Below are 25,069 nucleotides of genomic sequence, written 5' to 3' on the forward strand. Positions count from 1 at the left end.
TAACTTAATTTAATTAATTAAGTGACATGTTAAGATGATTCGATTTATGTAGTTAGAGTACCATCTAGAATATTGATATTTTAGATTATTTTGAGGGAATTGATTAGTTGACATATTAGGGTAATTAAATTTAATTAGTTAAAACTTAAAAGAGAACATTAACAGATAATTAATTATTTAAATTTAGATGAAGTTCTCTTTTTTACCGATTATTTAATTTAATTATATTAGGATATTATTAATTCATGTTGTTATATAATTATATTCATAAATTAGAGTATTATTTAATTAAATTATTTAATTACTTGATTATATATATTTAATTACATTAAATACTTGAAATTCACGAATTATTTATTGTTAGCATTGTAATATACAATTACAAAAAGATTAGTCAATTGTATTTTTATAGACACTTCGGTTGTTCTTGCCACATCGTATGACGTCTATCTTATTGTCAGACATTCTGCTACCTTATATTAGGGAAGTCGGATTAGGACACGCAGTTGAGTTGAGGGATTTTATGTTCGACAGTATTTTACTCTATGCATTTGTTGAGCGGTGGAGGCTCGAGACCTATAATTTTCTTCCACTTTTCGTAGGGTGAAGTTATCATTACACTCAAAGATGTAGCTTACCATCTTTGTTTGCACACAATTGGTGAGCTGATTGTGGTTGCCTAGAGATTTTCAACAGTATCATGGCCATCCCACATGACAGTAGGTTGAGGACTTGATCGGTGAGAGGCCTCCACCTCAGCTAGAGAATAAGAAGTAGGATTTTCAGTCTGAGGATGACACGGCTCAAAAATAGTGTCCCATCCCATGTATTCCACCAGGGGCAGATGCAGTCATGCAAATACTCTCTGGAAATATGCTCAGTGTTACTTATTGATGTTGATTGGGGGATATTTGTTCACGGACAAGTCATTCAACCTTGTCCCCTCCTGGGTGGTTGCTGCTCCTTGAGGATTTTGACAATTGTCGACGGTTGTCTTGGGGTCTGCATTACTGGCGCACACCTACCATTCATTATGCATCTAGGCGTGATGTGACAAACATTGCAGGGTGCATAGTACTTGTGTTGTCGTGGATTTACTATAGGTTCCCTTCATTCTGTCTAGCTGGCTACGATGTACTCAGATTCCTGCCTGTAGCAAGGTAATTAATGCTTGTTATGAATTGTTGTTTGTTACTATTTACAATATTAATTATTGAAAGTAATTTATCCTCCATGAATAGGTTGGCAGGACTAGAACAACAGTGTAGAGACCACTATCAGGATAGGATACTACGTTTGCGACATAGGCTGGATGCTCTTAGACTTGATGAGGTACGATCAGTTTAGGTTTCTTATGTGTTATATATATTGTTCTTCCATGGAAAATTACATGGTTACCTTTTTTTACCAGTGCTGGTGGACACCTTATGACGATCTCTGACTACATCACATGGCTCGATTAGGAGTGTTGGGGAGATTTGTACATGGAAAGTCATGGTGCCTTTGGTGTGCTTCCACTTTGTCGAATTTCATCACATGGATAGAGTCAAGAGACAATTTGGGTCAGCAACACGCTTCAGAGGACTCGGTCAATATGGACAAGTTTTTGTTCAAGACAACTTGAGGCAACGATGTGTGGTAGCTCGAGGTACACCATGACTGGTATGACTTATGGAGGGCCCGTGGCCAATAGCAGCACATGGTAATCATCGACAGTGTCCTTGATCCTTGAACCACGCAGAAGTACTTTACATGATGGCAGAGAGCATGTCGTGTTATGTTTCTATCAATGAAGGACGTGTGAGTTGATCCGAGAGTTGTGGTCCTACCTGTGAACATTCTCCTGGCTGTCTCGATCAGAGGAATGTTTTAGCCCTTCCATGGGATGCTCCAGATCGCAAACAATGGACAAGAAAGCAGGTCAGAGATGATATCTGAAGACCAGCTTGAAAAGTCCAAGATTAGCGAGGGAGACATGCACCTGCGGATGATTAGTTGTTAAATGAGAAAACCGAGTATGCACGTCAGGAGGGTGTCCCTGAGGATCCTCCGGTGATTACATAGCAGGACATACCATCGCCTAGCTTCTTTGCTAGGCATGAGGTGGACATTTCAAGGGAGTTCATGGCAAGGTCCTCCTCAGGGACACAGCAACACGATCCATCCTCCTTGGCAGCACAACAGCATAAGGAGATCTCACAGTGGGATCATAGTGACTTTGACCTAAACACACCTAAGAAGGTATCATTCGATGAGTTGTATGACCTTATGCGTGCACCTGGGGATGTCATGGATGACCTGGCGAATCGGTATCATGGTAGGAGAGACCAGTTGATTCATCAGGGAGGTTAGCAATCTACATCTTGGGTCTCCACATACATTTTGTCGACGGGACCCTATGGACCCGGGCCATCTATGGCTCCTATCATACAACAACAGACTCCACCACCATGGGAGTATGCATAGACTTCGTCCAACACATATTGTGGTATTATCCTAGGATATACGTCAAATATTACCCTTACATGCTCATCAGCTTTGACCTAAAATGTCTTATTAAGAAATTTTTCATTCGGCAGCGCTGATAAAAATCTATAGGCAACTCTCCCAACCTTTTTGAAATCTATTGCCCATGTTGCTCAAGATAACATTCTTCAGCGTATCTAAAAAATTAAGACAACAAGTGAGCAATACATCACAGGTGAACTGCACTCAAATATCACTCCTTCCTCACCGTTTCTTATGATCCCATAGGAATAAACTACCAAAAAAAATTTGATTACTAGCCATATTTATGAAAGAGAATAGCAAATATGGTATGGTTGTAGTGTGATTAGCTTTGGAGCCTTCAAGCTCCTTATATAGAGTAATTTTTTATGTAGTTATTTAGGATGTAGAGATACTAGATAATTTATACACATAGAGATACCTAGATAATTTGTACACATATCTCAAGTACTCAACATCTTAAATATGTATAACTACGCAGTCGTACCATATCCTGAGTGCAACCAAATTTTTTTTCTAATTGTTACATATTTCCGGTACACAATACTCGAACTCTATGTTTAACAGTTTTTGACACCGTGTACGTAAGAGGTATAATGTGAGTGTAAAAACATAAATCTACTACACATTATATATTTCAGTGAAATTAAATATTTAAATAATTTAAATAAAAAATCCGGCCAAAGTGTTGGACAATTTCTGTTGAAATTCAATTCAATGAAACCAATTTGTTTCTTATAAACTACATGGATTAGATTTTAAATCTAAGTTCTGAAACTCGACTTCAATTTAAATCATATAATATTATGTGAAATTCTGTTTCTATGTTCTAGTAAGTGCACATATAATTATGGATTTAAGTTTTGCACTCAATGTTAAATTATTTTATACGTCAACAGAAGTATTAATTCTCCAACTCGTTACTTGAATAATTATCTAACTATATAAATATCATTAAAAGAAGGACAATACTAAATGTTGTACACTTTCCATGCATCAAAACTAACTAAAGCCATCCAATTATAAATGTTCATATTTGTTTGCACAAAAATCAGTTATCAAGGACCTAGAGTTCTTTACACCTTTCAAGTAATTTAAAAGTTTTGTTTAGCTAAAAATGAGAACAATTATGGACGAACACGTCCATAAAATCAAGTCAAATTTTGTAATGAAAGATTTAATCCTAAACATTAAACAAATTACTTAACAATTTACTCATTTTAAATAATTTTGTCAAACTAATCATATCTTTTAGTGGATATCGAATTGATTTTTATGATTAGAATTTGTCAAAATAACGTCGTTAGCAGTAGCTTATTGATTCATGTGCTTTTCTAATTCCATTGACTCCATCCTTGAATTTTACACCTAAAACCTCTGTATATGAGAAAAAAAACATTATTCAACATAAATATGTACATAATTTCACAACAGATTCACCAACATCACTTCTTTTTCTTTTCCTCTTTATCTCTCTCAAGTGTAACAGGTGCTGCCGGTATGCTAAACCACCATTCCCTTAACCTCCTCATCCATCTCTCTGTGCTAGCTTTCCTTAGAGGTGAATACCTTGTAGATATCTCCAAGAAAACTAGCAGAACTAAGTATTTACAGGGTAAGAGAGCAAGAATCAATGCTGCTGATAGAAGAGAAAATGCCAACTTCTCTGTGGCCTGTTCATCACATAGAAAGGACCAAGTCTTATAATGTGTGACATAAGTAGTTGGCAATTAATATAAGAACAAACATCTCAAGTAATTCTCTAAGGCTTGCATTTGGACTGCGTATGTTTACCAACATGAGACACTGAAACAGGAACACAAAGACACAAAATCATGTTTGGCAGATAAGACATGGACAAAGATATCATGTCCTGAGATACTGAACTACTGCATTTTGTGTCCTTGATAGGAAAAACACGGAGACACTAATAAGAGATATAACTTAGTTTTTCATTTTTCATTTCATTATTACTATCAAATTTTTATAATTACATTTATTTTCTCATAAATTTCATACATGGAAGAAAATGAGAGTAAATTAGACTTCTCTTAATATGTTACTTCTTATATTTAGTCTATCACCAAATAAAATTATAAATACAAAAACACTAAATTTTGTGTTTCTATCATTTGTGTCTTGTTCTCAGTATCATGTTTTGTTCTGTTCTTAAAACTAAATGCAGCGTTGGACACAGACATTGGCCTAGAAAACACATATTTTACCTATCTCTGCTGTCTCAAGGTCTCTCAATAATATAGCGTCCTAAGACAATTTACCAAATGGGGCCTAGGGATGTGTTTGGTAGTTGGAGTTTTGGAGGGAAAAAGATGGAAGAGAAGGGTTTGAAGAGTAAAAGAGATTTCAGTTTACGCTTCAAGACCATCCCCTTCTGACCCTTCCATTACACAATCAAAACTCACAACCACCAAGAGGAATACATTCGTCCGGGCTTCTTTATATATGAATCAGCATCTAACCTGAGGAAAAATTGAAAGCAACAAGCCGCGGAACTTGAGCAGAATTATATTGCCATCTTGTACAAGCTGTTCGACTTGAGTGACGGCATTCTGAACAGCCAAAAGCTGCTCCATGGTATTCATTGGTGGCGGGGCTATTACTTTGACTTCGGCAGGCCTACCATCACTAAAATATCGGGTGATTAACATGAATGCTGAGAGTAACAGAAGCACTAATGCCACTGCATACCCAAGCCAACCCCTGCAATGAAAATACGACAAATGTATCATTAGAATACACACAAGAAAAATTTAAAAGAACTCAACATTCTATAGTATACATATGCTTTTTCCACGCTAAATATTTCTAGTTATGAAGTGTTGTACTTTGTTAGTCTCCCAATAAAAGATATTTCGACTTCGACTTTCTTTTATCTGCCTCACAACAACTAACATGTGAATAGAATATTGATCAGCCTATGAAGTTATACCTGAAGATCATGTAACTGAAGAACAAACAAAACCCAGTAGACTTCAATGGATCATCCCAATATGCCAAAGATAGAAGAGACTTCCCAAGTTCATTAAGAGGAAAAAGTAATTCCTGAAAGAAGTGGTGCACGATAAGTATCCAAGTCAAAATAGGGAATTTCAAGGAAGTTAGCTTAGAATATTGTGAATGAAAAATATGTAGGAGCTGCAAAGGCCATAGAAGTTAGAACCAAATTATCTCTCCAAGGAAAATTGCATGTTTTAGACAACTTCAATTAATTTATTCTCACATTAGTACATTACTAATGAAAAGAAGATAGCAAGATAGTGCATTGCAAACATGCATATTATATAACAATCAGGTGCTAGCACATGCTCCTGACAAGATTAAGATGGATGATTGTTTTACAATGTAACACTAAAGTTTGTTTGTTTCACATTCTAAACAAAGTGATTATATAACCTGAAACTTTTTATAAAAATGAAATAGTTAAACTCCTTTTTTTTAGTTACTCTTACCAAATTTCATATATATAAACTGAAAACATTTTTTTCAGATTTTTATTCTTTTGAGAATTTGATGATTTTTAAATAACTTACACAAATTTGAAGAGTGCCCCCTTTCTCTCTCCTTTTTCTTTTTCCAAAATCTCATTCAAAGGCACTCTAACAATGCAAGACTTTTATGGACCTTGACTAAAATGGTTGAAGAGGAAGATAAACTAGTACCTTCATGACAGCCAAATTAGTGTCAATACCATCAACTTTAACCCCATCGACTGTAGCTTGTGCAGATACAACCTTCTTATAGTTGTTCTTAGACTCTTTAACTGCTATTTCCAATGGAGTCAATGCTCCAACTGATATTTCACCAACAGATATTGTGTTTTCATTTGAGCTGTTTGGGCTTGATCCAAACACAAACCCCAAGTTAGAAACCATGTCCAAGGCTGAGACGGAATACATTCCACTTACAGCCTTGAAACCATTCTGGCGATCTGACTCCTTTAGGTTTGACGTATTTGCTAGGGTTTCTAATATCAAGTCACCACCTGGAAGCTGATCACAAAAGTTGAACAAGAGAAGAGCATCATGCTGTATAGGGGTCACAGAACCGATATCTTGGATTGCTTGTAGACGCAAAACTCCTAGAACAGCCTTCCAAAGTGCTTCATCTCGTGCAGTCCCTTTGATCCTATAGTTGCTAATGAATTTGTGAACATTAAGAATCTCTCGGATGATAGCAAGCCAATAATCACGACGAGCATGACCTTTAAGCTCTGGAAATTCTAGTACAACTGGTTCCGATCTACAAGAGAAATATTTATGGCAGTTGATAGGAAGTTCTCAAAGCTTCACCAGATATCCATTATCATTTATCAATAAAAATAATTTCCGCAAGTACTCACAAGGATGCTGAGCTATAGAAGACTGCTTTGTCAAAAAGCCGAGTACCCCATGGTCCAGTCAACTCAGGTTTAACAACTTGTTTCAGATCATCCGATAAGTCATATACTTTTGGTTTGTCAAATGAAACAACACGAAGTGCTTCAAAATAGAGTGCATGATCTGTGAGAATTAATCTTCCTGCATACAAGCCACAAAGAAGAGATCACTAGTGTCCATACATTTTATTTACTTCATCGTTCAGTATATAAATCGAGTTTTTCATGCACTCACCAGGCCAGGCGGATACTCCCACGTGCTCAAGCACTGGCTGTGTGGTGACAGTTCCATCAATCTCGAGAATCTTCTCACCTCTAGAGGATCTTATAGCAGAAAGGAGAGATGACTCTGAATTGCTCTTCATTTTTCTTATTGCTCTGTAAATAACAAAAACCAAATAATACGAAAAAAAGTCCGTATAACAAATATGGCATCAGAAACCCCCTTAAATTATACATATGTAAATGGAAAGAAGATCTGTCCATTTAAGTTATCAACTATAAGACACAAAGCGCAAGTGCTATAAAATACAAAGCCATAGTGAAACTTTGCATCCTCATGTAGTATTGATACGGTAACAAGTTTGTTAACTAGGATGAGATTAGAAGAAATAGACAGAGATTTTGGCCCACAAGCCTATTTGGCAGAATAACAATCAAATATACACACAACATGATACTTCAGCATTCAATTGGTAAGGGTCCATGCACAAATACAGGGGAAGGCCTACTCTAATGACAAGCTTTACCTTTTATTTTATTTTTACATATTAAGTAAACAAGCTTTACTGTTTTGAGTTATTGTTTAATTATTTTTAATATAACTTAAGTTGTAGAATGATGCCGTCCCATTTTTGCTGTTGTTAAGGAATATTAGTAAATGCAACTAAGTTTGGAATTGCTTTATGTGAGAAAATTCTTCTACTTTTTGGATAAAACTCTACTACTTCTAAATAACCACCATAAATATCAAGTCCAAGGGTGGGTTCAATAAAATCCTCTAAAACTACTTTCTAAAATCTGCCACAGGAAATTAAGTATAATTAAGACTTCTAGTGGATGTGATGCTGCCTATGCTTTTGGCACTGTTTTTTCCCCCTCAATATGAAAATTTTCTCATGAAATATGAAATAAAGTAACAACTTACATGGATGTTCTCCTAAAATACAGCTCATTAATAAAGCTTCTTAGTTATTAGTAATGTTGTCCTAGATTAAGTAGGTGCTAGTAATGACCAAAGTAGACAGCATATTGCCCATTTCATGGTCACAGACATAATGTATAAGTAGAGGTGCAACATCAGTGTGCAGTTATAAGTTATAACCATCCAAAGCACTCAGTGAATTACATTTGACATCGTTCCTTCTCTATCTCTCTTTCTCTTCCCAAGTAATGGTCAAAATTATAACAAGATCACAAGAATCAAAGCAAACCAGAGTAGTACCTACCATATCCTTGAAAGCCCACTATCTTACAGTTTTATTGTCTTCTCAATTTAGAGGATAGCAATATCAAAGGAAGGGGGAAGCAATGGCATACTCAAAGATTAAGATTGATACCTTTCTAGGCCGCCAAGGTACTTGTCATAAATGGGAAACTGAAGGCGACCACCAGTTGATGAACTCAGCACCTCAAAAAGATTTTCACTAATGATGACGTTGGCAATTATAGGAATTGCAGGAGCTATTCGACAGAAAGCTTCTAAACCAACAGACATTTCCTCCTCGACCTTCTAGAAAATTTGAGGTCCGTCAATATTAAGAAGGACCAGAGTACTAATGAGCACAGACAAACCTATATTATAGGTATAATACAAGGGCGTAGAGAATTAGATCCACTTAATAAGTTAAGTATATTTGATATGACCATAACAACAATGGAAGTCACTGAAATCTAAAGTTCAGAACTTCAGAAAATAGCAAAGAGGAAATAGATGTTCAACCATAGAAATGAACAGAAATAAATGGCATGGAAAGAAACATGTTCTCTTAAGGATATTTTGGTTGTCCATATCTTATACCACACTTCATTGTATAGCACTATAGCTTGCCAGCCAATCAAAGCAACTTAAAGACATTATGTAAGACAAGTCTTTATATAATATCAAAATTGTTTCCAAGTAACTCTGAACATGTTATCAATCCATTAGAACATGACTCGTGACTCCAAGAAAAATTTCACTCACTCGAAAAAACATACATTGGTTAACGGTTGGCTGGCTGTAGCTGGGGCCTCCCAAGCTATCATCATGTCAAATGTCAAGCGTCGGAATGTTTTATCAAACAGATGGCCAGTCATTTGTGTTGAAAAGGAAAGTGCCTTGAAACAGCAATATTCCAATAAGTTCCTCGCATATCGTGATGGATGTTTTATAGAATCAGAAGCCTCTTGATTAAAGCTCTCTTGAAGCTCACTTGAAGAAACCTTAAGTATTCTGCATTATTTGGTTTTCATTAGAGTTATATTCCAATAAAAAATATTAGCCACTATGTCAAACAAACAAATGTGAAGGTTCTGAGGATAGCAAATCTACAAACTAAACCAAAGTAGGTGAAAAGACAGTATGAAGCAATATATCCTAAACAAACTAGATCAAATTCTGAGAAATGCACTTACTTTGAACATCTACGAACAACTAGGTTTGCGACTGGAGAGAGCTCTGGTATGTAATTCTTCCCAGCAGAAGGTGAATTTTCCAACTCCTCAAGCTCTTCATCAAAGTAGCTCTTCTTCCCTAGAAGCCATTTAAATGATCCCTCTTTTACCAAACCTTCAAGCATATTTCTTGTTTTGCTAGCTACAGCCATCTTTTTTCCTTCCTACTGCTTTATCAGGTTGAAAGAAACAAACAAGATACTTCAATATCCCAGCTTTCCTGAAAGTTCTAGCATCCACTGAAACTAAAAATGTTGCCAATAAAATAACTCACATCAAGATGAATCCTCAAAGCCAAATCATCTAATTCCTGAATCCTAATCACTCAAGACTCTGGACTTGTTTGGGTGAGTTTCTACGGAAAAAAATTTTAAGTGATCTTTCTTAAAAGATCTTTTAGAAAAATAAAAATAATTTCATGTTTAGATATCTCACGCAAAAGTATTTTTTTATTTAACAATTATATTTGAGTACAACAATATAAAAATACTTTTTATTCATTTATTATATTAAAAACATCTTTTTCTTAAGTAAAAAAGACTTTTAAAGAAAAATATAAATTGTAACTTCTAAAAAAAATATATATTTTTTTTTATTTTTCTAGTTCTTATCTTGTTGATATGTTGGTGTTGCAATTGGAGCAAACTGAACACATACTTTTTCAGAAAACCCAAGCAATATCTCAATAAACCCCACGAGGAAGGGCATCAAACTTTCTGTTCAACAGTTTTCAGTTACAAAATTTGTGAAACAATTTCAATAGTTCTAAAAAGAATTAGGATTAAAGCACAGTGACACCGAGCCATTACCCTCACAAAACCAAAGATGCAAATAACAATCTTGCCCATCATAACCTCACTATGATCCAACACTCTTGAAAAGATATTAGATACAAAACAAAGGCATTGAATCAGGAATACTGACCCGAACAAGTAGCAATAACCAAAATCCAAAGAGATCCACCTTCAAATGCCCCCCGAAAAATCTCAACTTTGGCAAATGGCGTGGCTTGAAAAGTTGAAATTGTGATGAATTTTTCAAACAAACCGAGTACCGATCACGGAGAAAGGGGAAAAGGGGGATTGTGAACTAAAAACTAACTCATTTGAAGAAAGAGCGAGAAGAGGGTAGGTGGTTGTGTTAGACACATGTAAACTACGAATGTTGGAATCGGAGTGTGGATTAAGGTTCATGAGAAAGGAGGAGTGGTTTCAGTGTTGTTGGATAAACATTGAAAATGAAAAAGGGGATAATTATAAACAGAAGAGGTTTCGCTTTCTGAAAGATGAAGTATTCTGTATTGGAGTTCTTGTTAGCTTTATTTTATTGCAGAGTTTGGGACAGAATCAAGAGCTTGCAGGTGCACGGAATTTTGTCAAGGCTTGCAACTGCGGCAATTCTTTTTACTTTGTTATTGAAAACCAATTTTACATTTAATAAAAGAGTTCAATTTTGATGTACTGATATAAAAAAAATATTGGTGTTTTTATTAAAAATGGGAGTATTTTGTGTAATTGTACATGGGTGAATTTTTTTTTGTGGAAAGTCAATACGGCAGCATTCTGGCCATTTTTTTTTGTGAAAAGTCAATACGGCAGCATTCTGGCCAACACGCAGGACGTATTGAACACGTGGTAACATCTTAGCCAGCACAGGTGTGTTGCCGTGCTGCAATACGTGAAGGCGTATTGAATAATTTTCATAATATTATAATATACTTCAAATGTTAATATTCAACCAAAACACCATCTTTCTTTTTATATTAAAAATAATTTCTATATTTATATAATCGTATAATTATATCTGTTTTTTTATTATTTACGTATGTAATTAATATAAAAAATAGTTATTTTTACTAATATAATATTACATAATTAAATACACGTAAAAGTTTATTTTACATTAAATTAAATTTTTAATTAAAAAAATTGGAAATTAAGATCATGAAAATATAAGTGGGATATTAGCATATATGACCAAAATTTCGATAGAATTTATTGAATTTAATTTTGCACTTTTTATATTTGAATTTACTCCAATTCGATGGCCTAAATATTAGATAATAGATATATCCACAATAATAAAAAATCTATTAAAAAAAATTATTTCTATAAAAAAATTAATAAAATTGTTTTTTTAACTCTAATAAAACTTATTTTCTCATTTTTTAATATGTTTAATTTTAAAATATTATTAAATTAATTTTTTAAACAATAAAAAATTAAAAATAAAACAATACAATATATATAAATAATAATTATTAATTAAAATAAAACATAAATACAATATGTGTGTTATTTATTTATTATTCAGTGTGAATCTACGAATATGCGGATTGAATTTACGAATATAAATCATATTATATTTGCAAATTTCAAATAAATATTGTGAATTTATGGATTCACTCCTAAATAGAAGGTAAAATTTCAAATATTTTAAATGGATACAATTTTAATAAAAGTATATGTCTTATATTTAATATATGTGTCTTAATTTTTTGGCAAGACACTAAGTATATGTGTTTTGTGTTTTGTTATGTGTTCGTATATCCTTTTAAAATTTGTATCTAGTTAAATATGTTGAAATATGAGAAGAGATATTATTGTTTAAGAGAGTTACTCAAATAAAGACATTTAAATTTTTTTAAAGATATTTTTTTAACAATTAAAATTTACATATGTAATTAATTAAACTGTGTTATTTCTGTCATGATTAGATTGGACAAACCGATTTGATCAAAAAATCGATGAATTAAATCTTAAACCGGTTTAAATCAATATTTTTGTAATAAAAAATGACTACAATAATCTTATTATAGAAAATGGTTAAGTATTTTTTTCGTCCTTAACGTCTTGGATCAAAATCGTTCCCGACATTTTTTTTCTTATTAAAATCATCATCAACGTTACAAAACGTTATAAAATATCCTTTTGTCCATAACAATTTTTGAAATGACATAAAAGCCCCTTTCCTATTATCACTATCCATCCCACTCGTCAGTACCCACCCAGTACCCCCACCCCTTCCCACCTAAAGTAGAAAAATCAAAATGAAGAAAAGGACCAAAAGAGGGAGAAGAAAGAAAAGGAAAGGAAGAAGAGAGAGGTGACAGCAGAGAAGAGGGTGGCCGCTGTCATCGTGTTGTGGCTATAGGACTTGTCACAATGGGCTTGTCGTTCTTCATCTCTCTCTCTCTACTGGAGTTTGTCACGCCGCCGTCGCTGGTGTTTCTCATCGTCGTTGTCGCCAGGGTTCAGCCGCTCCATCGCTGCTAGGCCAACCCTCTGCTACTCCCCTTATCTTCTCTATGCATCTATAGGCTTTCTCTTCGCCGTTGCGGAGTCTGGGCTCTGGTTCCTCTCCCTCACGCTATGATCTGCTGCGCCGCCATCGCTAGATTTTCAATCACTCCGTCGCCGTTGGGCAAGGGTGTCGTTGCTCCCCATCATTGCTGTATAACTGCTTTGTCTTTACTATCGTTGGCAAGGGTTTCACTTTTTTTTTACGTTTTTTTTAAGAATATAAATATCATTTTTCTTTTTTTTATTACTGATTTTGAATTTGAAATTGCAGTTGATGATTGCTGAATTGTTGTTTAATTTAAAATTTCTATTAAATTTATTTTGTGGTTGTTGCTAATACTGAATTGTTGCACAAAAAAAAAAGGTTTTAGGTGGAAAGAAAAGGGTTGGGGGTAGTGGATGGGTGGTAGTGATTTAGGATAATGAACTGTTAATAAAGACAAAGGTGTGATGGTTATGGTGCCAGTGATGATGGTTATGGTGGTAGTGGTGGTGGTCATAAGGAAAGGAAGAAAGAGATGCGTAGCAATGGTGATGATGATGCAGAGGTTAGTCGTAAGGGTAGGGAGGGTTTTTCAATTTTTGCTTAAGGGCGAAATTGTCTAAAAAATATTGTTTATAGACAAAAGGATGATTTTATAACGTATTGTAACGTTGATGATGATTTTAATAAGAAAAAAAAGGTCGAAGGCGGTTTTGATTTTGACCCAAGATGTTAAGAACGAAAAAAATACTAAACCCTTATAAAAAACAACTAAAATATTCCTATTATATATATATATATATATATATATATATATATATATATATATATATATATATATATATATATATATTGATAACCCTAAGGTGGCAACATTTGAAAGAAAGATAGAGATTGAAAGACTAAGACTAAAACAGATACTGAAATAAGTTTTAGTATTGTGTTTCGTGTAAAGTAGGTGATAGAAACTGAAATAAGAATGAAGTTCTAATTTAATTTGTACAAAGGGTAAAGTTAGAATTAATTAATTAAAATGAGGATATTTTAGGTATAAAATATTATTAAAGTTTCAGTTTCTGTCTTCAAAAATTTCAGTTCTTTATGTTCCCACTTTTTGGAGGTACTGAAATACTGAAAATTTGGATATAGAGACTAAAACTTTAGCACCAGTCTCTCGGCCAACAAACAGGATATTGAGTCCCAGTCTTCCAGTCTCTGTCCTAATACCTCAAAACAAACGCTATCTAAATCTCAACCCTATAATAGGATATACAGAGAGATGAAAATGGTTAGGATTTAGGATTCTCAAAATATATATATATATATATATATATATATATATATATATAATAAAAATAATAATAATAATAATAAAAATATTTTAGTCATTTTTTATAATAAGAATATTGTAGTAATTTTTTATAAAAAAATATTAGTTTAGATCGGTTCAAGATTTGGTTCATCAATTTTTTTTGTTAAATCAATTTGTTTGATCTAATTTTAACAAAAGTTATACAATTTAATCAATTATATGTATTAAATTTTAATTATTAAAAAATATTTAAAAAAATATTTTAGACATTTTTATGTAAACAGCTCTCATATAATTAATGCTCATGATTTATTACTATGGTTTTATTGTTTGATTTATGATTTTAATATAGAGATAGTGTATGAAATAAACATATGAAAATTTTTATGAGAAAATGCTTAGTTTGGTCCCAAAAGTTATACTCAAGTCTCAATTTAGTCTTTGAAGTTTCAATTGTTTCAATTTAGTCCTTAAACTTTTCAAATTTTAATCGCGTTAGTCCTTGCAGTGGTTTCCGTCACAGAGTCAATTAAAAAGTTTGGGGACTAAATTGAGACAATTAAAACTTTAAGGACTAAATTGAGGCTCGAGTGTAATTTCAGGGACCAAATTGAATATTATCTCAAATTTTTACCTTTTAATGTATACTTCTCATCTATAGTTTGTTTTACAATTGAGTTATTCGTCATCTAAATTCAAAATAGCTCTAAAATGATATTTTTTTATTCGTAGTTTATGATTGACAACTTTATTTTTTATTCTTAGTCTCATGTATTAATAAAATGTTATCTACATATGCGTATGGTAAGATTGGAAAATAGTGCTGGGAGATAATGAAAAATGTTGACAATATTTACAATGAGCTGATTTATTGGTTTATAGTGGATAAAAAAAAAAGCACCCCCTACCTCTAGTAATAAAAAACTTTTACCCCCAATTTTAAATTTAAACCATTTTCTATCCATTTCCAAACCCTAGCAGCGCCTTACCCCTCAGCAGCCCCAACAGCGTCGTGACTCCCCAATTAAAATAACCATCTAGTTACATATAACACTGATCACCCTTGAAAATGTTAAGTCTGTATGCTTCAATCAAATTCAATAAATTAATCATCTAAATGCTCATTAAAACAATTATGTACTACTGCATTGAACATTCAGGTTATTTTAATTATACTTACGTAAATAACCATCCGCATTAGACATAAAAATAACCATCTGCCGACCTAGTGTAATGAACATCTGCATAAAATAAAGAGAGACTAAAGAGTAGGATAGTCAAGCACAGGATAAGAGAGAGAAGAGCGCAAAGGCCTGCAACTGCGTAGGAAAGGACAACGGCAGAACCAACGTAGAGGTGAGCGGCGCGTCCGGTGGGTGACGAAGATGCCAGCGCCAACCATGCCGCCGACGCCAAATGCATACCAACGAAGAGTGCGGCGCATGTGGGAGCCAAATCGGGCGCGGAAGTAGGTCATCTCGTCGTAGGAGGTGGAGATTGCGACGATACGGGTTGTAAGGTGAGAAGGAGTGTGAGGCTACGGCGATGGTGGTTCAGAAAAGAGGAGAGAGGGCTTCGTGGTGGCTGCGCGTTGTTAAAGCAGGGGCTGGCACGAAGACTCCTGTGCTCGGCGGAGGTCCTGGGCTTGGTGAGAAACAGGGGAAGGGCTCAGACGCAGGAAGGGGGCGCAAAGAAGAGATGAAGAAATAGGAGGCTTGTCGGCGGCTGTGGGGCTTGGAAGCGCGGACGGCGCTGATGGCGGGGGTGCTGGAAGCGATGATTGAGGTCTGGTGTTTGTGATGACGCGGCACCGATGAAAAAAGAAGAGTCTGAACGAGAAGGCATTCACATCGAATGAGAGAGAAAGGTCGTTTTTAAAATTTACGTGACTGTTGTAAATTCTTATTTATTTTAAATTTTAAATTGATAATTATTAAAAATTAATTATCTATTTATTATTAAATATTAATTTTAATTTTATTCCTATTGTACACATTGGATACTAAATTTATTGGTTTCCCATATTTTCTTCTAATATTATATTGCATGGCACTCTGTCAAAACTCCTAGTGGTCATTATGAGTTTATGACTGAAACCAAAGATACAAAAAAGTTTAATTTTTTACCTGCATACAAGAGTTTGAGCTTAATAGAATAACAATTGACTAAGTATGAATAATACTAATTGCAAAACTCTGCCTTATATTAGCTTCAATAATTTACCATAAAATTCATTTACATAGAATTCTTCAGTGATAACATAATGAGAACAGGATGGACAGTAAAAACAAAAAGAGAAAAAAAAAGTCTCAATTTGTACAACCTTTTTTTAATATATCAATGTATATATTGTGAAATTTTTTTCATGATAATTAATTAATGATAACTGCTTTGGTAATTAATAGTAGTTGTAAAAAATCGAGCCCAGTTCAACTACTTTATTAATTTTTTTAACAAGCTTTTAAATTTTTAACTGATTCATTGATAACTGATTTTATTTTGAACTAGATTGACCTTTGGTAAATTTTTCATTGATTCGGTCAAATTATGGATTCAGTTCAATTCTCAGAACCTTTTTTTTTGTTACATTCTCAAAACGATGTTAAGAAGAGAAAAGATACTTTCGGCTGATTAAGTCCGTTTTTTTTTTTGGGACAAAGTCTCTAGCCAGGCCGACGCGGGCAACAGCCCAAACAACAGAAAATACCAGAAAAAAGAAAGATCTTTGAACTTCAGTTAAACTCAATAGTTTGTGGTTTTTATGTACTTCACCAATTGCAAAATTGTCATGGCTTGAGGAATAAATCAACTGATAGACTTGGCTAGATTCGTTCTCTTTCCACCTTTTTCTCTTTTGGTCCAAATTCTTCAGTTGTTTCAGGGATCAATACAAATTTCTTTCTTTTCTTTCGTTTTTGGTTAGGAGTTAGGACAAACTTCATTCTTCACACTTTGCATTTTACACTCTTATGGAGGAAAATCTATGGGCTGGAATTGTGACATTTGGGCTCCAAAAACAAAATGTAACGTCATGTATTTGCAACTTTTGTTTTTGGTAAAACTGGATGTATTTTTAACTTATCAGAAGTGGAAGCCATAATTTGGGCCTCTCTAATCTTTGAGTTATATATGTATGATGATTTCCCAATGCCGGTGAAATAAAAAAAATCTATTCATTTTGATTTTTTTTTTATTTTCTACGGTATCTCCAATCCGACAGGTCAATGACTAATCCGTCGCGGATCTGAGCTCCATTTAGTCTGCCGCTGGCCAATAGGTTGCTGCATGCACAAGGCGGGTTTTGAACCCCCAACACTTGCTTAAACGGATGAGTGAGCTGACCAGTCGACCAACCCAAGTTGGTTTGAATTCTGATCTTTAAAGACCAAAAAGAATAAAAAAACTACTCAGACATTTTTATCTGCCGAAAAAAAGAAACCCTCGAGTCTTGACATTTTCAAGGATTTCTTAGGTTATTACACCCCGTCCCACCCTGCCACCCAAAAGGGAAAAAAAATCTGAGAATTTTATAATTTCAGAAAATATTTTATTAAGTTTAGTGTGAGTTTAAAGTTGTTGTCTCAAACAAAATTTATCCTAGTGATTTATAAAAAACTATAAGCAGAAAATATGTTCCTCTAAGTACATAAGTTAAAATTGCACCAAATTTTCAACTACTTAAGATGTTTGTTTCAGTAGGCCAAGTTGTGCCTTGCATGTTCAACTCCAGTCATTACTTTTCTTCTGTTCTGTTATTCTAAAAGTATTTATTTCTATTTCAGTCATTTGAATATTCAGTATTCCGTATTATTTTAAAATAGACGAATGAAAAAAATGTTACCAATTACTGATGCTCTTGGCTTTCACGTGTCATATAACTTTAAAACAGAGAAAATAATTTGAAGATTATATCTTTTATTTTAAAAAAATGAAAGTTCAAATTAATTATATCTATGAAATAGTTTTTAGGATGATATGTAAATCACAAATGTTCCAATAATTTGTAAGTTGATTTTTAGAAAGATATAGCAACGTATGAGTTGAGATCTCTCTTTATTATCATGAAATTATTGTTTTTAAAAAAATTAAATTAATAAGAAGAAATATATAAACAGTTATATTTTTAATACACTTTTTATGCAAGAGCTTTTTTATTTTAAATTTATGTGAATATTTATATGAGTCCTATTTTTATTTGTTTTATGCTGAATTTTTTTGTAAATAAGAATCTAATTCTAGTGGTATCATGAAACTATTTTCACAAAAAGATTAAACGAATAGAAAGAGATATATGAATAATTATATCTTTAACAGTTCTCTCACACAAAAATCTTTTTTTGTGTGTGTGAATTATTGCATATATCTTTTTCTTCTTTTTATTTGCTTGATATTAATTTTTTTTTTTTTTGTTGAGATTCACAATTGTACTTTTAATTTTTAGATCATAAAAATTTTGATATAATGTTATAAAATTACATCTCCCAAAAACTTAAGCCTTAAACTGATAGAAAAAGATATATAAACAATTATATTTTTAATATTTACTGTACAAAAGTGTAAGTCTTGTTATACTTCTTATATTATGACTAACTTTTTATAGATTATTACTTTTTTTATTAACCCAATAATAAATAAATTAAAATATTTTACTATTTACATTAAGTTATATATTTGATAAGATAAAGTATATTTTTTGTCTTTAATATTTATAATTTTTTTAAAAATATCTCTAACGTTTAATTTTATTCAATTTTTTCTCTAATATTTTTTATTCATTCAATTATTTTATCCCTAATATTTTAGATGAAAATAACGTCTAGAAGTATTTTAAAACAAATAAAAAAACATTACATATAAATTTGAATGAAATTAAACAATAAAAATATTTTTTAAAACAAAACACAAATGTTAGAAACAAAAATGTACTTTAATCTCTGATATTTTATCATATTATCTTATTTTATGAATACTAAAATAAAGAATCAATGATTAATTAATAGTATTACTCTTTTAAAAACGGGAAAAAAAAATCTAGCTAGCTATGGCCAAAATTGGAGGTGTAGAAATGAGGGCTAAGGTCAATTGAATAATTATGGAGAATAATAATAATGAAATGGCAGTATTTACAAATCCACACAATCCCTCTCAACATGAATTGACATGGTTCTCAATTTTGGCATAAAACCTACCATGCCAAGTCAACACCCCCATTTGACCAAAACAGTGATGAATGAACCATCAACCATGATCATGTGTTACTTTTTTTAGAAGAGATAGATAATAAACAAAATGTGGTGACAAAATGTTTCAAATTCTAGGGCCATGAACTTTCTTCCATAGTCTTAAAATCTTAATACCATACAAATAGATACTGATGGGTTATGCTTCCACTTTGGCTAATCTTGGTGGGGTTCTAATGTACCTGACCAGCTAACAACTTCCACTATATACATTGGGGTCCTTGAACTTGCCCATAAGTTTTTGGGTTATAATAATTAATATCTACTCTTTCTCTCCAACTACTATACCCTCCTAACATGTATGTGACCCCCAAATCTTAATCCATATTGTGTGGAATATATCATATATCAACTCTTCAAAGCTAAAAACTTTAAGACCCTTTTGGTCCATGTTCTTCCTCCTTATTCATGCATGCTTCTTCTAAGAGACAAATGAATGACAATAATGGCCAAAATTGGGTCAATAAGAAAAAGCTAACAAAGATTCAAAAATACTTATGTATATATCAGATTTAACATGTATTTTAAACATTTTTTTCATAAAAATATATAAATTTTAGATATTATAAATAAAATATAATTTATTGTAAATGTTTTTTAATTAAAATATGCATTACATGTGTTTTGAAAATATATCATGAAATCACCTGCACTAAAAATTTATGCTAATAAAATATAATTTAAACATATTGGTTTGCTTAAATTTTGAATATTGTTTTTTATTTGTTTATACTAAATTCTTTTTTTAACAATAATTAAACTATAAATTTTCAAGTCATAAAAATTTTAAGTTGGTAATAGAAAATATGAATAATTATATATTTATTAAATGAGTGTAAATAATAATTTTAATAAGGGAGGAAAATTAAAGTTGCTTTAAAAGAGAGTTCACAATAAGCACTTATCATTATCCGGGAGAGAGAACCCACATTGCCCATTCTCTTTGAGCATGCTATGGCCCATTCAATGTCTTCTTCTTCTTCTTCCATTTTTTATTTTCATGGATGCATTGTATCTAAACCCCTCCTTTCTCATTCACTACTAAACCATGACAACAATAATAATTATTGTTATAATCTTATGAATATGTTCTCCCCTCAATCATTCACTTCAATGAATTGGCAACATCCATAAGATTTTATTTATGAGTTCACTATTTTAATGCCAAGTGGGTTCCATTAAGATTGTTTAGCTTGGATTATTTTGGCTTGTGCTCTTTCATATTATACTAGAATTTGTGCTACTCACAAGTCACATCTCACTAATTAAACTCACAAATTAAATTAGTATGGTAGCAAATTTATTTATTTCATTTTTTGATTGATAGTTTGATAGGATAAGAACAAATTTGTTGTAAATTTGAGTTTTATTTAAGAGTTTGTTGTTCACCAATAAATTAGTATATACACAAGGCGAAATTTAAATTTCCTACACCTATTATTTATTTCATTAATCTTCTGCCGGTATGTGATTTATAAATAATCTGTGTGTAAAGACTAAAAGTTGATGTCGCAATGTTGAGAACTTTTTAGCTTCTCTAGTGAATTTAATTTCTTGTAAATATATAATCCTTTGAATCAGAAATTAAATTTACTTGATCTTGCATGATAAGGGTGCTTTTTTCTTCTATTGGATAATTTTGTAGAATCCTTTTCAAAGAATAATCTTACGGATTAATGATTAAATAAGAAATCAGTAATCACAATTAACGTGATTAGCTTTTAGGGTGAAACTGGAAACTAATTATAGGATTTTCTACTGTATATGTTAAGGCATAGTTTTAATAAACTCCTCAAAAACATTATTTTACTTAATTTTCATGATAAGTTTAACTTACTTTTAATGTAGTTTTGAAGAAATATTGTAACATACAATATTTTCTGTTAGAGAAAGTATAGGGAACCAATGACTTAAGCGTATAATGCGTACAATGGAGGTTTAGGAAGTATTAGAGATATAATCATCAGTGTTACATTGTCTTATCAGGTTATGCTTTTGGGATGAATGGTTTCATGATATGATATTAGAGTTCTAGATCCAAAAGGTGAGTTTGATCCCTGGTGAACCTCAAAATCAGCTTAAGTTTTTGGGATGAGTGATTTTATGACATGAGATGTTTATTTATCCTGGTATCCGGATGATTATTCTAGATAGTATAGGTGATGTTCATTTTATTCATGGACCAAAGATTTAGCCCATTGTATACTTAGGTCGTCGACGGATTTTCCTCTTCCTATAAATTTCATTGTTGTCGAGAGGCTCCCTAGCACTACTCTTTGTGTTATAATATATAAAAAAGGATATTTCTTAACTGTTAATAAAGCTAAGTTGTAACTTATGAAAAATGTATTTTTTTTACCCTTTATTGTTCAAAATATAAAATAAAATATGAAAAATGCTTATTCAATTAAAAAAAGTATTCAAAATATCACATCTAAAGAGATGTTAAATTACCTTTTTTATATAAAAAAAACCATAATATAGGCAAGGAAGTCTAGAGTTTTAGTAAAATGGGTCTAACTTGATTTTTTATTTTAAAATTATTAGTAAAAGTTAACAACTATTCCTAAAAGAGATAAATAGGAGTTAAATAAGAAAATTTTAGAAAATTTAAAATTCAGTAATAAGTAGTAACATGTTGGAAGTATGAAACCTACTATATTAACAGAATGTGAAAAAACCCCAGTTAAGAAAACAAAAAACTTATTATTGATAATGTTGTTGTTGTGCTTGTGTTTGTTTGTGGTCCCACAAGACATGGACATCCAACTTGATCCATGATGGCAACAATTCAATATGCTCCATCTGTGGATCGAACTTAGTAGAACTAACAAACAAAGTCACATGAATAATTTCTCACAATAATATTTGTTTTGTAATTTATAACAAAAAAAATATTACAAACTATATTAATTTGGAAGTTGATTAATATGTTATGTCCTGCCATAATTAGAAGAGTCTAGATTTCAGATTGGCAAGTAAAATAAGGTAGACATGAATGACATTTTGAGAAAGGAACTACCACATTTTATTTTTTTTATTAAAAAATGCTAAAATTATTTTGAATAATAATCAAAGTCTTTGGTTGAGGTGTGGTATACTATTTTAATGTTCCTATTTCCTAAAACCACTGTTACTCATGATAAACCAAATTTGTTTGTTGAAGTAAAGGGAGACAGACAGGGATTTTTTTTTCTTTTTAATGATTTTTGAATAGTACTTATTAAGTTTATTACTTATTATCCTCAAACACAATTAATAATTCATAGAATGATTTTATTTTATTTTATTTAACTTTTTGGCTTGTAGTATTTTGTGCTATGACGATGATGCTATAGTAGTCTATATAGGCCTTTGCATTTTTGCAGAAATATATAATGAGATCTAGAATTACAACCACACCATTCCAATGAACAAGTTTCCAGAAAAGTGCATCAAATGTAGGCTTTAATTTATTAACATTCATTTCATCAACATTTTTACACACATATATATATTATTATATATTTATGAGAGAGGGATTTTACAAAGCAAGAATATATTGTCCACTTGTGCTTGTAGCTTAGAGTGGAAACAAATTGACATCAACTACTTGTTGAGTAACAAGCTAAGAGAATTGAAAATGAAGTGTCTTCATGTCTTTGTATATATTATATGGTTTTGTGAGTTAAAAAAATAAAAATCCAAAAGTAATTAATTAAAGTCAAACAAGAGGCCAATTTGGTTGATAGCAAGAAACTCCTCCATGCCCTTCTTTCCCATACTTGCCTAACTCTTTTGCCTCGGATGCCCTTGCTCTCTGAAATAAATTCATAAATAAATAAATAAAAATTAATAGAGCATGGACTTAGTTGTTAGAATAGTAGGTAAGTCACATACACAAAATTTAATAATAACAGATTAATTATCTTAAAATTTATGTTTAAGAAACACTTTCTTTCAATTATTTCTATAAGACATAAAACCCATATCTAGCATATATGGGTTATTTTATTTAAAAAATTTTTTAATGCACAACTAATTAATTATTACTATCTACGCAAATTAAATATACATTGTTTACATGTAATTATGTAAATAGTTTTTAGAAGTTATATTAGAACCCTATCTCCATGCATACCTGCATTGTTTCCAAAGCATCTGTCTCTGAATTGAAGTCATAAAAGGTACTTGCTGCTGTGAGCTTCAAAGAAAGGAACTGCAAGAAAAAACATATGTTTAGATTATGTTACTAAATTTATTATTATTATTTAGTAATATATATAGAGTGAGTATTTTTTTTTTATCACTTACCTCTACTTGATGTTGCAAGGATTGAACATAGTTTATGATTTCATCCAACATAACCGCCATGCCCATGGTCTAATAAAAAAAAGTTAAGTGATAAGACTTGTAATTAAGTCATTAAAAGAGTTAACACAACATAAAATTACAATTATATTTATATAATATATGTTAAAATATAAAATACATATTATTTTTTTAATTGAATGTCTTTAATGTTTACCTTGTAACATCCTGGAACAATGTTTTGCAGGCACCTTAATTTTTCATTGATTTTTCCTCTTCTAACCTGAAGACAAATTATGATAGACATATATGTATTACTTCACATTTGATCAAAGAGACATGAAAATTAAATTAAATTAAATTAAATTAAATTAAATTAATTAAATATATAATGTACCCTTTCAGCTATGCTGTGACTATCAGTGGCTTGACCTCTTCTTGCTCTGACATGAACCACTTCCTTTTGTTTCTTCTCCTCTTCTTCTTCTGTTTTATTGCTCTTCACTCTCTTACCTCTTCCACCACAACCCTGAAATAATAATAATTATTATTATTAAATCATTCACATAAAATATAAACTACATACCAATATAATCATAAGCTTTGTTTATTTTTAAAGTAATATATAAATAATTTAATGGTCAGAAAGATTAGTAAAAATTGTATGTACATGCCAAAAAGAATATCATTGAAGAAAACAATTAATTAACTTACATTATTTTTAATAATCTTGCTTTCACTATGATGAGAAGCTGCAGGAGTTGAGTTTCCTGAAGTAGTTGCTTTTCTCTTTTTACCTTCATGGATTTCTTCATTTTCTGATGGATAATAATTGAGAAGGGAAGAGGAAATTACTGGGACTACTACTGATGATGCATTGTTGTTGTTGACATGATGATGATTTTGATGGAAACTTTCTTCCAAGTTTCCTGGAAAATCATCTTGATGATGATGATGATGATGATGAGATCCAAACAAGTTGTCACACATGTTCATATGTGTTGTTGTTGTTGTTGTTGTGTTCAAACCTATGAACTGGTTGATAAGATCCATGCTTGGATCAATATCCAAGAAAGGTTTCATGATCATGCTTTGAAAATCTTCTGTGAATTGGTGATGAGCCATCATGTATTAATATTTGTGATTATGTTATGGTGGTGTTTGTTTGGATAATAATGTGGATATATGTTCTGTAACAACTCTTCAATTTATTTTTATATATATACTGTGGGATTTCATGAATAGAACCATTCTGAGGTGGCCACGTGGCATATCAACCTTTCTGTAGTTTATGTTCCCTTTGCTTGGGTCCCATCTACAGTGAACATAAAATATTTTCAATATCTATCAAATAATAAAATGCTTAATAAACTTTTGGTCCCC

General features: G+C 31.8%; 2 protein-coding genes across 11 annotated transcripts; both read right to left on the reverse strand.

Moving 5' to 3' along the window:
• Positions 1–3,767: 3,767 nt before the first annotated feature.
• Positions 3,768–10,963, reverse strand: LOC112802229 (uncharacterized). Of its 10 annotated transcripts, none has more exons than XM_072237591.1 (10): positions 10,484–10,963; positions 9,521–9,798; positions 9,104–9,338; positions 8,464–8,633; positions 7,140–7,282; positions 6,869–7,046; positions 6,189–6,768; positions 5,459–5,571; positions 4,989–5,229; positions 3,768–4,181 (listed from the first exon to the last, which is right to left on the reverse strand). In XM_072237591.1, the coding sequence occupies exons 2-10, from the start codon at positions 9,709–9,711 to the stop codon at positions 3,954–3,956; spliced, it is 2,079 nt and encodes a 692-aa protein (XP_072093692.1). In that variant the 5' UTR covers positions 9,712–9,798; positions 10,484–10,963; the 3' UTR covers positions 3,768–3,953. The 10 variants fall into 10 exon arrangements, with proteins under 10 accessions (XP_072093692.1, XP_025701122.1, XP_025701124.1 ...); XM_025845337.3 differs by having other exon boundaries at positions 8,464–8,636; XM_025845339.3 differs by having other exon boundaries at positions 8,464–8,636; positions 9,521–9,804; positions 10,484–10,959.
• Positions 10,964–22,826: 11,863 nt separating this feature from the next.
• Positions 22,827–24,882, reverse strand: LOC112799797 (uncharacterized). The gene is made up of 6 exons (XM_025841814.2): positions 24,401–24,882; positions 24,084–24,215; positions 23,904–23,969; positions 23,690–23,758; positions 23,517–23,594; positions 22,827–23,195 (listed from the first exon to the last, which is right to left on the reverse strand). The coding sequence occupies exons 1-6, from the start codon at positions 24,812–24,814 to the stop codon at positions 23,100–23,102; spliced, it is 855 nt and encodes a 284-aa protein (XP_025697599.1). The 5' UTR covers positions 24,815–24,882; the 3' UTR covers positions 22,827–23,099.
• Positions 24,883–25,069: the final 187 nt, after the last annotated feature.

The sequence above is a fragment of the Arachis hypogaea genome, chromosome 5, assembly GCF_003086295.3.
Source record: "Arachis hypogaea cultivar Tifrunner chromosome 5, arahy.Tifrunner.gnm2.J5K5, whole genome shotgun sequence".
Lineage (NCBI taxonomy): Eukaryota > Viridiplantae > Streptophyta > Magnoliopsida > Fabales > Fabaceae > Arachis > Arachis hypogaea.

Bases quoted from the DNA above. Each gene is read 5' to 3' on its own strand.
- LOC112802229 (XM_025845337.3), bottom strand. From the start codon at position 9,711: ATGGCTGTAGCTAGCAAAACAAGAAATATGCTTGAAGGTTTGGTAAAA. The intron at 9,339-9,520 runs GTAAGTGCATTT...CAAATAATGCAG, and splicing joins GTTGTTCGTAGATGTTCAAA to AATACTTAAGGTTTCTTCAA. The intron at 7,283-8,463 runs GTATCAATCTTA...TGTTATTTACAG, and splicing joins TACCTTGGCGGCCTAGAAAG to AGCAATAAGAAAAATGAAGA.
- LOC112799797 (XM_025841814.2), bottom strand. From the start codon at position 24,814: ATGATGGCTCATCACCAATTCACAGAAGATTTTCAAAGCATGATCATG. The intron at 23,759-23,903 runs GTAAACATTAAA...TTTTTTTATTAG, and splicing joins TTGTTCCAGGATGTTACAAG to ACCATGGGCATGGCGGTTAT. The intron at 23,595-23,689 runs GTAAGTGATAAA...TTTTTCTTGCAG, and splicing joins CCTTGCAACATCAAGTAGAG to TTCCTTTCTTTGAAGCTCAC.